Source organism: Aquarana catesbeiana, linkage group LG10 (genome assembly GCF_042186555.1).
Source record: "Aquarana catesbeiana isolate 2022-GZ linkage group LG10, ASM4218655v1, whole genome shotgun sequence".
NCBI lineage: Eukaryota > Metazoa > Chordata > Amphibia > Anura > Ranidae > Aquarana > Aquarana catesbeiana.
In genome coordinates, this window is record NC_133333.1 from 33,968,211 (window position 1) to 33,980,463 (window position 12,253).

General features: G+C 33.8%; 1 protein-coding gene across 1 annotated transcript in view; it reads right to left on the reverse strand.

The window, feature by feature from the left end:
• Nucleotides 1–979: 979 nt before the first annotated feature.
• Nucleotides 980–12,253, reverse strand: part of LOC141110564 (urokinase plasminogen activator surface receptor-like) — a 69,504-nt gene continuing 58,230 nt past the window's right edge. Inside the window, exons 5-7 of the mRNA XM_073601966.1 lie at nucleotides 11,983–12,138; nucleotides 10,032–10,163; nucleotides 980–2,759 (exon numbers count right to left, since the gene is read on the reverse strand). Coding sequence (XP_073458067.1) covers nucleotides 2,500–2,759; nucleotides 10,032–10,163; nucleotides 11,983–12,138 — 548 coding nt within the window. The 3' untranslated portion in view covers nucleotides 980–2,499. The remainder of the gene's footprint in view (nucleotides 2,760–10,031; nucleotides 10,164–11,982; nucleotides 12,139–12,253) is intronic.

Consider the following 12,253-nt stretch of genomic DNA (forward strand, 5'->3'; position numbering starts at 1 on the left):
AATTCTGTTGGTAAGCAGACTGGTTGGTGAGTTGAGCTGCAAATTTTCTTTGGTTTTGTTTTGCATGAGTTACATCATCAGTATCTGCCCAATAAGTGAATCAAGAATATGACGGACCTGGAAGAAGAGGAGAAGGACATGGCAGAGGATGTGGGGAGCTCAACATCACTGGAGGAGAGCATGCCCAAAGTCAAGAGTGTATCTTGTAGATACTTGCACATTACGACAAATGCTGGCCAATGGTCATCCCCACCCCACAGTTTATTTCCACTTGAACACACCTCAGCTTTAGGAGGAGCTCTAACTTCAAATGTTTTTTCAGGGTTCTGTCCCTCAGGGGACAGGGTACATGTAGCATTTACACAAGGCACCCCCTCCCATGCAGCCATCCAGCAATGCAGCTAGCAAGGAATTGGCTGTCTAATAACTATGGATGCACCGATAACCCGTTTTTTAAGATGGTTTAACTGGTATTCTGAACTACTGGCTTTAATACTGTCTACATTGGTGACTTTGAGCTAATTTTTTTTTTTATCAGTTGGCAACATCTCTTGTGTTTTCTTCAAAAATATTTTTTTTTCCATAGAGAAGATCCTTTGGTGCTTATGGACCCTGCGCTGTTCAAGGATTGGGCTACAAGTCTAGTGAGCGCTGTGTGTTGGTTAGACTGAACTTTCTTTGCTTTTTTCTTGGGAAACAAGGCAATGAATGTTTTGAGTAAAATAACAAATCAGGCACTTTTAAGAGATCACTTACACCCAAGTATCTTTCTGACAACACATGGCAAGACATTTAGAACAAAACAAAATAATTTAAAATAGACTGAAAAAAAAATAGTTCAGCAAAACAAAATTTACAGTAAAATTGTACAATGGATAAAATTGACAATATACTGTATGGCATTCAATATTAAATGCCAGCTATTGATTTTGGTTTTGCTTTTTGTCTTTATAGCTGCTATAAACAATCTGTACAAATTGCAACTTTTTAAATACTTTTTTTATTAAAATTATCATTTTTATATATTTTTTTTACATTTTTTGACCTTGCAATGTTCTGCTTTTCATTGAAGGGGGTAAGGGGGAGCATAAAAGCACACTCTGCACAAGGAAGTGATTCTTTTTATATGGTGCCCCAGTGGAGGATCGGGGTGGCAAGCCATAGTAATAAAAAGGAAGGGAATGCACCTCTTACTTTGGCTAGCCTATCCATGGTACAGGTTTACTTTAACACAACGACAGCTTGGGCTTATTCAATAAGGCAATAAAAATAAATATTTTTGAAAAAAACAATGGAACTCAGTTATCTCTCGGCAAACTTACTGATGCATACTGAAATCTCATTTGGTTTTATGGGTTACAGCCATTTGCATTTCATCATTGGACTTTTGAACTGTCTGGTTTAAGAAGCCAGCTAGTCATACTCAGGACTGATGAAGAAACTAGCAGCACAAATAATAATTCCCTTAATCCATACTCCATGCTTGCTGGTCTGTTTCCCAGTCGGAGCCAGTAGATCCTGATAGATATTCCAGAATCCATTGTGTAGGTATGAATAACCAGATATAATATTTAATTCTGTAGTCAAACTTCATACAATTGGAGCCTATATTTACCCTTGCATTTAACCACCATCGAGCAGCACTTAGAAGAGCCACAGAGGAATGGAATATGTGATTTTATTTGTCCTTTGGAAGGGTCTCTTCATTCCGGATAGGTATACGCTGATAATACAGAATTCAGTAAGAGAAGAAATGGATTTTGTAGACATTTGAGACTCTTAAAGATTGCTACGGGCAATAAATTGTGGAAAATAATATCATCATGTGTTTTATCACTCTTTACAAGACTCTCCTCATCTGTCAATCAATGGGCTCACATCTGGCCAACAGCAGAGATGCAGTAAGACACAGCCAAATGAGGACAGCAGCAGATATTCATATACTATTTGTGCAGACTGTGCAGCTACACAGGGGCCCTTTAGGACTACATGGAGGCATGGCTGGAACCCCCTCTGCTGTCAGACCTGGACACTGGTCACGGACAGGTAGGAAGCTACCTGTACACAGTGAATAAGTATTTGTACTTGCGCAGTCACTTGCACATTGCCTGCATGTTGTTGAGCTTGTCCACCACTGCATGTTGGCTACTGTAGATCGACTTTTATTGGAATAAAGTTGATTCTGGACCTCGTAGAAATGGTGGGGCACTTCAGTTTCCATTCTTGTCCACCTTCGGACAGCAGTGACTGCTGACTCTATACATGGAATTCCATCTCTTAGATACGGACTTTGAGGAGAAGGTTCTATCAGTCTACTTAAATTAGGCGGTTCTCGGGTTCTGATGCACCTGGCATCCTGGTGAAAACAACACTGGTGCTGAATTTAAGAGGAAGAGGTCCATCACCAGAAGCCTTTTTGTGTCCATGTCCAGCTTGCCCGCAGCATCCCGCAATATAAATAATAAGTCTTTTTGTACAAGCACATGGTAGCAAGAAATGCTAGTGTCCTATAAAAGCAGATATTATGCATATAAAGACAGCTAGAATACTGAAGTCTGTGTTTCTATAGGCAGCGCTGCTAGGGGTGATGACATCACTGGGGTACGTTTGGTTGAAGTTGTTACAAAAACTTCCAGCGCAGCACATGATTTCCGATATACGAGTTTGTTGCGGTGACGGGTCAGTGGGCTGTGCCAGGTCAGTGGAAGAGCAGAAAGCTACTGTACAGCATCCTTTCATAATAGTCCGCCGTTTGTCATCTGAAGGATACAGGAAAGAGGTGTTATTTTAAAATCACAGGTCTGTCTTTTTTATTAATGAATTTATGACTGTGAGGCCTCCCTCCTCCTTAGTTCCTCCTTTGTAATACCCTTTTAGGATTTGGCTCCTAACTTCCTGTTCTAATGACAATAGGAGTTCACACCTTATGGACGCCCTTTTTGCTTTCCTCTACTAACCCCAAGGTGACGAAATTTGTTTGTCATGAGGAGGAACCTAGCAGGAGAAGCCAGATATATCTGACGCAGCTCACAATCTTTACTGTGTTTTAAAATCTATGGGGTCAGTTGTTAGCTCAACTGGCCCCTGATATGCATTGTTTTTTTTTAGTTTGAGCTATTGGCAACTGTGTTGTGTCTTCTTTTTTTTATTGAATGCTCTAGATATTGGCAGAACAAGTTTTGTCTGCCTTTTGCTCTGTATCTGTTCTGTATAAAAGTCAAATAAAAAAAAAAAAAATGTTAATAAAAGAGCATATAACACATGCCTGCAGATGTCAGTTGGCCCAAATAACGCAAGAATGGGAACTCTTTGACTTTTATACTCTTCAGCCCTAATGATACAAGAATGGGAACTCTTCGACTTTTATACTCAAGCCCTTATGACACAGGAAAGGGAATTCTTTGACTTTTATACATATATATTTTTAGACCTAATGACACAAGAAGGCCTAATGACACAATGAATGGGAATTCTTTGACTTGTATACTCTTGAGCCCTAATCACACAGGAATGGGAACTCTTCGACTTTTATACTCTTGAGCCTTAATGACACAGGAATGGGAATTCTTCGACTTTTATACTCTTGAGCCCTAATGACACAGGAATTGGAATTCTTCGACTTTTATACTCTTGAGCCTTAATGACACAGGAATGGGAACTCTTCAACTTTAATACACTTGAGCCCTAATGACACAGGAATGGGAATTCTTCGACTTTTATACTCTTGAGCCCTAATGACACAGGAATGGGAATTCTTCGACTTTTATACTAGGCATGTGCATTACGTTTCGTTCCGAATCGAAATTCGGACGAATTTTTCATTATTCTGAAATTCGGATGCATCCGAATTTCCGAATGACAAAAGTAAAGAATTTAAACGAATCCGAAAAAAAACGAACGAATTCGAATCGAATTCGAAAACATATTCGAATCAAATTCAAAAACATATGCGAATCGAATTCGAAAACATAATCAAATTAAAAAAAAAATAGAAAACGTTTTTCTAAAAAAAACAATAAGGTAGAATATAAAATAATAAAGCAATAGAATATGTATATATATATATATAACTATATATATATATATATATATATATATATATATATATATATATATATATATATATATATGTTTTTTTATGCTTTTCTTTTCTATTATTTTATATTCTATAATAGTATTTTCAATTCAAATTCAAATTCATTCTATACGAAATTCGAATTTCGGAACATGGCTTCTGAAGTTTGAATTTCGTATAGAATGAATTCGAATTTAAATAGAAAAGATTAGAACAGAAAATAATAGAAAAGTATAGACTATGAAAACAATAGAACAGAATAGAAGAAAATATAATATATATATTATATTTTCTTCTATTCTGTTCTATTGTTTTTCTAGTCTATTCTTTTCTATTATTTTCTATTCTATTCTAATCTTTTACATTCAAATTTGATTTCGGTCTATATGAAATTCGAATTTTGGAAGATGTTATATATATATATATATAAATATATATATATATATATATATATATATATATATATATAATTTTCTATTCTGTTTCATTGTTTTTCTATGCTATTCTTTTCTATTCTATTCTAAACTTTTCTATTCGAATTTGAATTCATTCTATACGAAATTCGAATTTCGGAAGATGGCTTCTGAAAGTGGAATTCCGTATAGAATGAATTCGAATTTGAATAGAAAAGATTAGAATAGAAAATAATAGACTAGACAAACAATAGAACAGAACAGAATAAAATATAATATATATAATTTATTCTATTCTGTTCTATTGTTTTTCTAGTCTTTTCTCTTCTACTCTATTCTAATCTTTTCTATTCCAATTCGAATTCATATTATAAGAAATTCAAATTTCGGAAGATGGTTTTATATATATATATATATATATATATATATATATATATATATATATGTGTGTGTGTGTATATGTATAATATATATATATGTATATGTATAATATATATATATATATATATATATATATATATATATATATATATATATATATATATATATAAAACCATCTTCCGAAATTTGAATTTCTTATAAAATGAATTCAAATTTGAATAGAAAAGATTAGAACAGAGTAGAAGAGAAAAGACTAGAAAAACAATAGAACAGAATACAAAAAATGATATATATTATATTTTATTCTGTTCTATTGTTTGTCTAGTCTATTATTTTCTATTCTAATCTTTTCTATTCAAATTCAAATTCATTCTATACGAAATTCCACTTTCAGAAGCCATCTTCCGAAATTCGAATTTCGTATAGAATGAATTCAAATTCGAATAGAAAAGTTTAGAATAGAATAGAAAAGAATAGCATAGAAAAACAATGAAACAGAATAGAAAATTTTATATATATATATATATATATATATATATATATATATATATATATATATACATATATATATATATATATATATATATATATATATATATATATATATATATAAAATTTATATACATCTTCCAAAATTCGAATTTCATATAGACCGAAATCAAATTTGAATATAAAAGATTAGAATAGAATAGAAAATAATAGAAAAGAATAGACTAGAAAAACAATAGAACAGAATAGAAGAATATATAATATATATATATATATATTATATTTTCTTCTATTCTGTTCTATTGTTTTTCTAGTCTATTCTTTTCTATTATTTTCTGTTCTAATTCGAATTCATTCTATAAGAAATTCAAACTTCAGAAGCCATGTTCCGAAATTCGAATTTCGTATAGAATGAATTTGAATTGAAAAGACTATTATAGAATATAAAATAATAGAAAAGAAAAGCATAAAAAAACAATAGAAGAGAATAATACAAAAAAATTACCATATTTATCGGCGTATAACACGCACTGGCGTATAACACGCACCCCAAGTTTAGGAGGGAATTTTGGAAAAAAACTTACATTTAAATGCCCATCATTGCAGCCTTCTCAGTGCAGCCTTGCCCCAGTGCAGCCATGTCAGTGCAGCCTTGTCAGTGCAGCCTTGTCAGTGCAGCCTTGTCAGTGCAGCCTTCCCAGTGTCCATTGCAGCCTTATCCCAGTGCAGCCTTGCCCCAGTGCAGCCTTGCCCCAGTGCAGCCTTGCAGCTCGCAGTTTGAAAATCCTGTGATCCCCTGCGATCCTGAGCTTCAAAATCGCCGACCGCGATTTGAAAATGGTGCCGCCGGCGCCAAAATACACAGAGCTGGTCCTCGGCTCTTCTCGGCGGCTATCGTTCACTTTCGGCTCCACTCGTAGTCCCGCCCGGGATGGGCGTGACTGTGAGCGGAGCTATCCGAACCTAGCCGAGTACACTCGGCTAGGTTCGGGCGGCACTCGAGTGAAGCCGAAAGTGGCCGAGAAGAGCCGAGGACCGGCTCTGTGTATTTCGGCGTCATTTTCAAATCGCGGTCGGCGATTTTGAAGATCTGTCAGCTCAGGATCGCAAGGGATCAGCGTATAACACACACCCATGATTTTCCCCTGATTTTAAGGGGAAAAAAGTGCGTGTTATATGCCGATAAATACGGTATATATATTTATATATATATTTTTTATTTTTATTTTTTTTCTATGCTGGTCTATTGTTTTTCTATTCTTTTCTATTCTTTTCTATTTTATTCTAATCTTTTCTATTTGAATGTGAAATCATTCTATACGAAATTTGAATTTCCAAAAATGGTTATACAGAAACAGAATGAAATAGAATGAAATCGAATTCTAATAGAAAAGACTAGAACAGAAAAACAATAGAACAGAATAGAAAAAAAAAAAATATATATATATATATATATATATATATATATATATATATATATATATATATATATATATATATATATATATATATATATATATATACACACACATCTTCCGAAATTGGAATTTGGTACAGAATGAATTCAAATAGAAAAGATTAGAATAGAACAGAAAATAATATAAAAGAATAGCATAGAAAAACAATAGAACAGAATAGAAAAAAATATAAAATATTCTATTCTAATCTTTTCTATTCGAATTCATTCTGTACCAAATTCCAATTTTGGAAGATGGTTTTATTTATTTTTATATATATATAAAATATTTCTTTCTATTCTGTTCTATTTTTTTTCTATTCTATTCTTTTCTATTAGAATTTGATTTCATTCTATTTCTATATAACTATTTTCTGAAATTCGAATTTTGTATAGAATGAATTTGAATTCAAATAGAAAAGATCAGAATATAATAGAAAATAATAGAAAAACAATAGAACAGAATAGAATAAGATATAATATATATATTATATTTTATTCTGTTCTGTTCTATTGTTTTTCTAGTCTATTCTTTTCTATTCAAATTCAAATTCATTCTATACGAAATTCGAATTTCAGAAGCCATCTTCCGAAATTCGAATTTCGTATAGAATGAATTCAAATTCGAATAGAAATGTTTAGAATAGAATAAAAAAGAATAGCATAGAAAAACAATGAAACAGAATAGAAAAAAATATATATATTATATTTTATTCTCTTCTGTTCTATTGTTTTTCTAGTCTATTCTATTTCTATTCTAATCTTTTCTATTCAAATTCGAATTCATTCTATACGAAATTCAAATTTTAGAAGCCATCTTCCGAAATTCGAATTTTGCATAGAATTAATTCAAATTCGAATAGAAAAGTTTAGAATAGAATAGAAAAGAATAGCATAGAAAAACAATGGAACAGAATAGAAAAAAAATATAATATATATATTTAACCATCTTCCAAAATTGGAATTTGGTACAGAATGAATTCGAATTCAAATAGAAAAGCTTAGAATACAATATATTATATTTTTTTCTATTCTGATCTATTGTTTTTCTATGCTATTCTTTTATACTTTCTATTCTATCCCAATCTTTTCTATTGGAATTCGATTTCATTCTATACGAATTTCAAATTTCGCAAAATGGTTATATATAGTTTACTTTTTCAAATTCAGTTATTGTTTTTTTCGAATTTTATAGTTTTTTTCGAATGTGGTAGAAATTTTTCGAATTTGACAGTTTTTTTCGAATGTGGTAGAATTTTTTCGAATTTAATATTTTTTTCAAATGTAGTAACATTTTTTTTGAATTTGACAGTTTTTTTCGAATGTGGTAGAATTTTTTCGAATTTGACAGTTTTTTTCGAATGTGGTAGAATTTTTTCGAATTTGATAGTTTTTTTTTCGAATGTGGTAGAATTTTTTCGAACTTGACAGTTTTTTTCGAATGTGGTAGAATTTTTTCGAATTTGATAGTTTTTTTCGAATGTGGTAGAATTTTTTCGAATTTGACAGTTTTTTTTCGAATGTGGTAGAATTTTTTCGAATTTGATAGTTTTTTTCGAATGTGGTAGAATTTTTTCGAATTTGATAGTTTTTTTCGAATGTGGTAGAATTTTTTCGAATTTGACAGTTTTTTTCGAATGTGTTAGAATTTTTTCAAATTTGATAGTTTTTTTCGAATGCGGTCGAATTTTTTCGAATGCGGTCGAATTTTTTCGAATTCGAATACGAAACGAAACGAATTCCGAAAACGAATGTAATGAATGCAACGAATTTAACTAAATGAATTAAGTTAAATAACGAATCGAAACGAAACTAAACTAAACGAATTTTTTCATCCTGCACATGTCTATACTCTTGAGCCCTAATGACACAGGAATGGGAATTCTTCGACTTTTATACTCTTGAGCCCTAATGACACAGCAATGGGAGCCCTTTGACTTTTATACTCTTGAGCCCTAATGACACACCAATGGGAACTCTTCGAATTTTATACCCTTTAGCCCTAATGACACAGGAATGGGAACTCTCCAGCCTTTGCATACTCAAACCCTAATAGCACAGAAATGGGAACTTGGGTTTTATGCACTTAAACCCTAATGATGACACAGGAACTGGAACTCTTTGGATTTTAAACACCAACCCCTAATGACTTAGAAATTCAACACACTTATGCCCTAATAACAAAGAAATGGGAACTCACCGGCTTTTACAAAGTTAAACCCTAATGAAACAGGTATGGGAGCGCACTGGCCTTTATTCACTTGACTCCCAAAGACACAGGAATGAGAACTCTGGTATTCACACACTTGAGATCCAATAACACAGTAGTGGGAACTCTCTGGCTTTTACACACTTGAGCTCTAATGAGGCATGAATGGAATTTCTCCGCCTTTTACTCATTTGAGCCCTAATGACCCTGGATTGGGAACTCAATGGCTTTTATGCACTCAAGCCCTAAGGTATGGGAACTCTGTCTTAAACACACGTGAACCCTAATGATGCCAGAATGGGAAGTCTCCAGATTTTATACACACTAAAAAAGTAAACTAAACCCAAATATTCAGCACTATCTATAACAATTACTTATATCTAAGAAAAAAAACAAACAAAAAAACAGCTTGCATGAAGTAAATGTAAGTAAACTGACTACTTCTCCACCAATAAAATGCCTTTTTTTTTATTGTGCAGCACTCTTCCCCCCAAAAACTACACATTAAACAACTCAAGTATGTGTTCAGATTTGTTTACACAGGGCTTACAAGCACCCAGCACTTTTGGAAGTTCTTTGAATAATTTCAATATACAGTATGTATATTAGCACACTTTGATTTGCTTACACTTGAATTGATTAGGTATTTAGTGACTTGAGTTAATCATTTTTATTGATGGGTCTCCTAGACCAAGGGGAGTTGACTCAAGGTGAAAATTACAGTTTTAAGTTTTAATCAGAGAGAGACAGCCTAAAAGTTAACAGCTTCTGCCATTCTCCCTCCTTATAAACCACACCTTAGAAATACTGGTGGTGTACCATGAATGAAATGTTTATAAAGGTTTTATACATATAATAAAGAAAGACAGAACTAAAGTTACAATTTATAAAGATAGAATTTAAAAAAAAAAATGCTTTGCATTGCAATGGGGTGTAGCTGAAATATGTATTTAAAAGGGGTTTTGATTCTAAGTACTGCGGTGTAAAAATAAGTATATCTGTAATTACCGAAGATCTCCATGCATCGGAGAAGCGTGCCTTTGCAAGTCACCGGCTTCTGATTTTGTGGTGCGCATTCGTTGTTCCCATTGTCCTTACAGCCATAGCACTGAATTCCATTGTCATTAGTTAAAATGGGAACTGTGGAGAGACAGACAATATACTTATACCTCAGAGAACTTGTCTTGCAGTGTTTCTAAACACAAGAACAAAATGTTATATATTGCAGCTGACCAGGAGTTAGATGTAGCGACAGCATTAGCTTTGTAGGCTGTGCATATTCTCTGTTAATGCAGAAAAATGTCTGTTGATCCTACCAGAAATCTAGGGTCCCTGTAATTTCCCATGCACTGAACTGAAATCTTGATCAAATTTATCAGCCTTCCAAACTATCTACTGTGAACTACAGCATGCCTCCCTATGTAATAGAGGTGGAGGGGGAGGTGCTTGCAGACTAATCAGGAGAGCAGCCTAGGGTGCCTGTCTCTGTTGACAGACTTTCCAAGATTGTGGCCTGGGACTTGGCACGATTGCGTGTGACGTCACGGCCCTGTGACGTTCACGCATGCGCAGTGGTCTTTTTCATGTTCACAAGGATCGGGGGTGAGCCTATTTAAACAGGGCTGTTGGTGAAATCACCACAGCACCTGTTTGGAGCAGGGGGGGGGGGCGCGGTCGGTGCATCCTCGGTGGGCCTGCTGGTAAGTGATTTTTTAAGTCTCCCTTTGTATGGAGAGTTTCTCACTAGCCATTCATCTACGTAGTTCTCTTAAATGTAGTTTGGAGTTTCTCCCTTACATTTATATTATATATATACCCTTTTTTTCTAGATGGGGTATCATCCCCTTGTGAGCCTTATTTAATCCGGGGTTGCATTGTGGGGAGTTGTATGTTCCTTCCCTGGATGCTTAACGCTAGGAAAATGTTCTTCGTTGTATATCTACGTGATAATGCTACAACCCCCGTTGGGGCAGTTCCCTGGATATTGGCTTAACCCCTTCCCCAACAATCCCTTCCCCCCTTTCCCTCCCCCTTCCCCTTTCCCTGCTCTATCTGTTTTCCTCTATTTTGAGTTATTCCTGCAACCTTTTGGGAGTCATTGACTTTCATTGCTGTGTTGTTATTATCTGTTTTTTTTTGGTGCTTATCCTGCGATCTCCATTGTTGGATTAGATGTTCCCTTTTCTGCTCTTGTTACTTGAACAACAGGTATCTAATACATTTGTTTATAATACACATGATAGGTGAGTTTCATTGTAACTGCACACATCCTTCTGTGAGACCTACAAGTCATAGACCATTGAGCAGGGTTTTATATGCCCTGTTGGTTGTTTACTGTTTAAATATTTTCTTGCTATACATATATGTTTATTATGATCTATAACAAATTGTTGTATATGTTGATATTTATTTTTTGTTTTTCTTTGTAGCCAACATATGCCTTACAGCTCCTGAAGAAGCAATATAGCGAAATATGTTGAGCAAACAGGCACTTATATAGCTTTATATAGCTTCATATGCATCATATTGTTCTCTATTGTGTTGTGACAATTTTATGTGTTTTTTCTGTCCTTGAGAGACAACATTGTTTAATCTTTTTAATTATGGAATGAATAAAATATTACATTTTTTTATTTTAAAAAAATGTATATGTATATCTGTGGCACTATTAAAATCCCCCTTTCCAATTCTTCTTCATAAATTCCTTAATATGGGATGTGGGTGTCGTTGATCTCTTGAACTAGTGTGATTATTTCAAGATATTTTCTATTCTTGACAGAAATGTTCTTGGCTAGAAAAAGCAAACTAATGCAGTCACCATATCTAAGGACTGGTAAGCACACATATTCTATAAATATACCTGTAAAAGATTTCATGCCTGAATATTACAGTCAGACTTTGGGCTTTGACTGTATACTGTAGAAATGGCAATAAAAGTATTGGATCATATTTTACTTACTGGATTTTTGAGCACTGTTACAGAGGTTGCCCGTGCAGCATGATAAATAGGTGTATCGCTGATAAGTCCCCGTGTTGTAGGCAAACAGATTTGTGCACACATCTCCTATATTTCCTGAACCGCAGCCTTTGGTGTAAGTTTGTATTTGAGTGGACCCTGTAATGGATGGAAATAAGGGATTTATAGAAGAAACAACCACTTGTGAATTTGCATTACATGTAGGTATCATTGTCTTTCATAAACATAATGATGTAAGGAGGGTGGAGTTGAT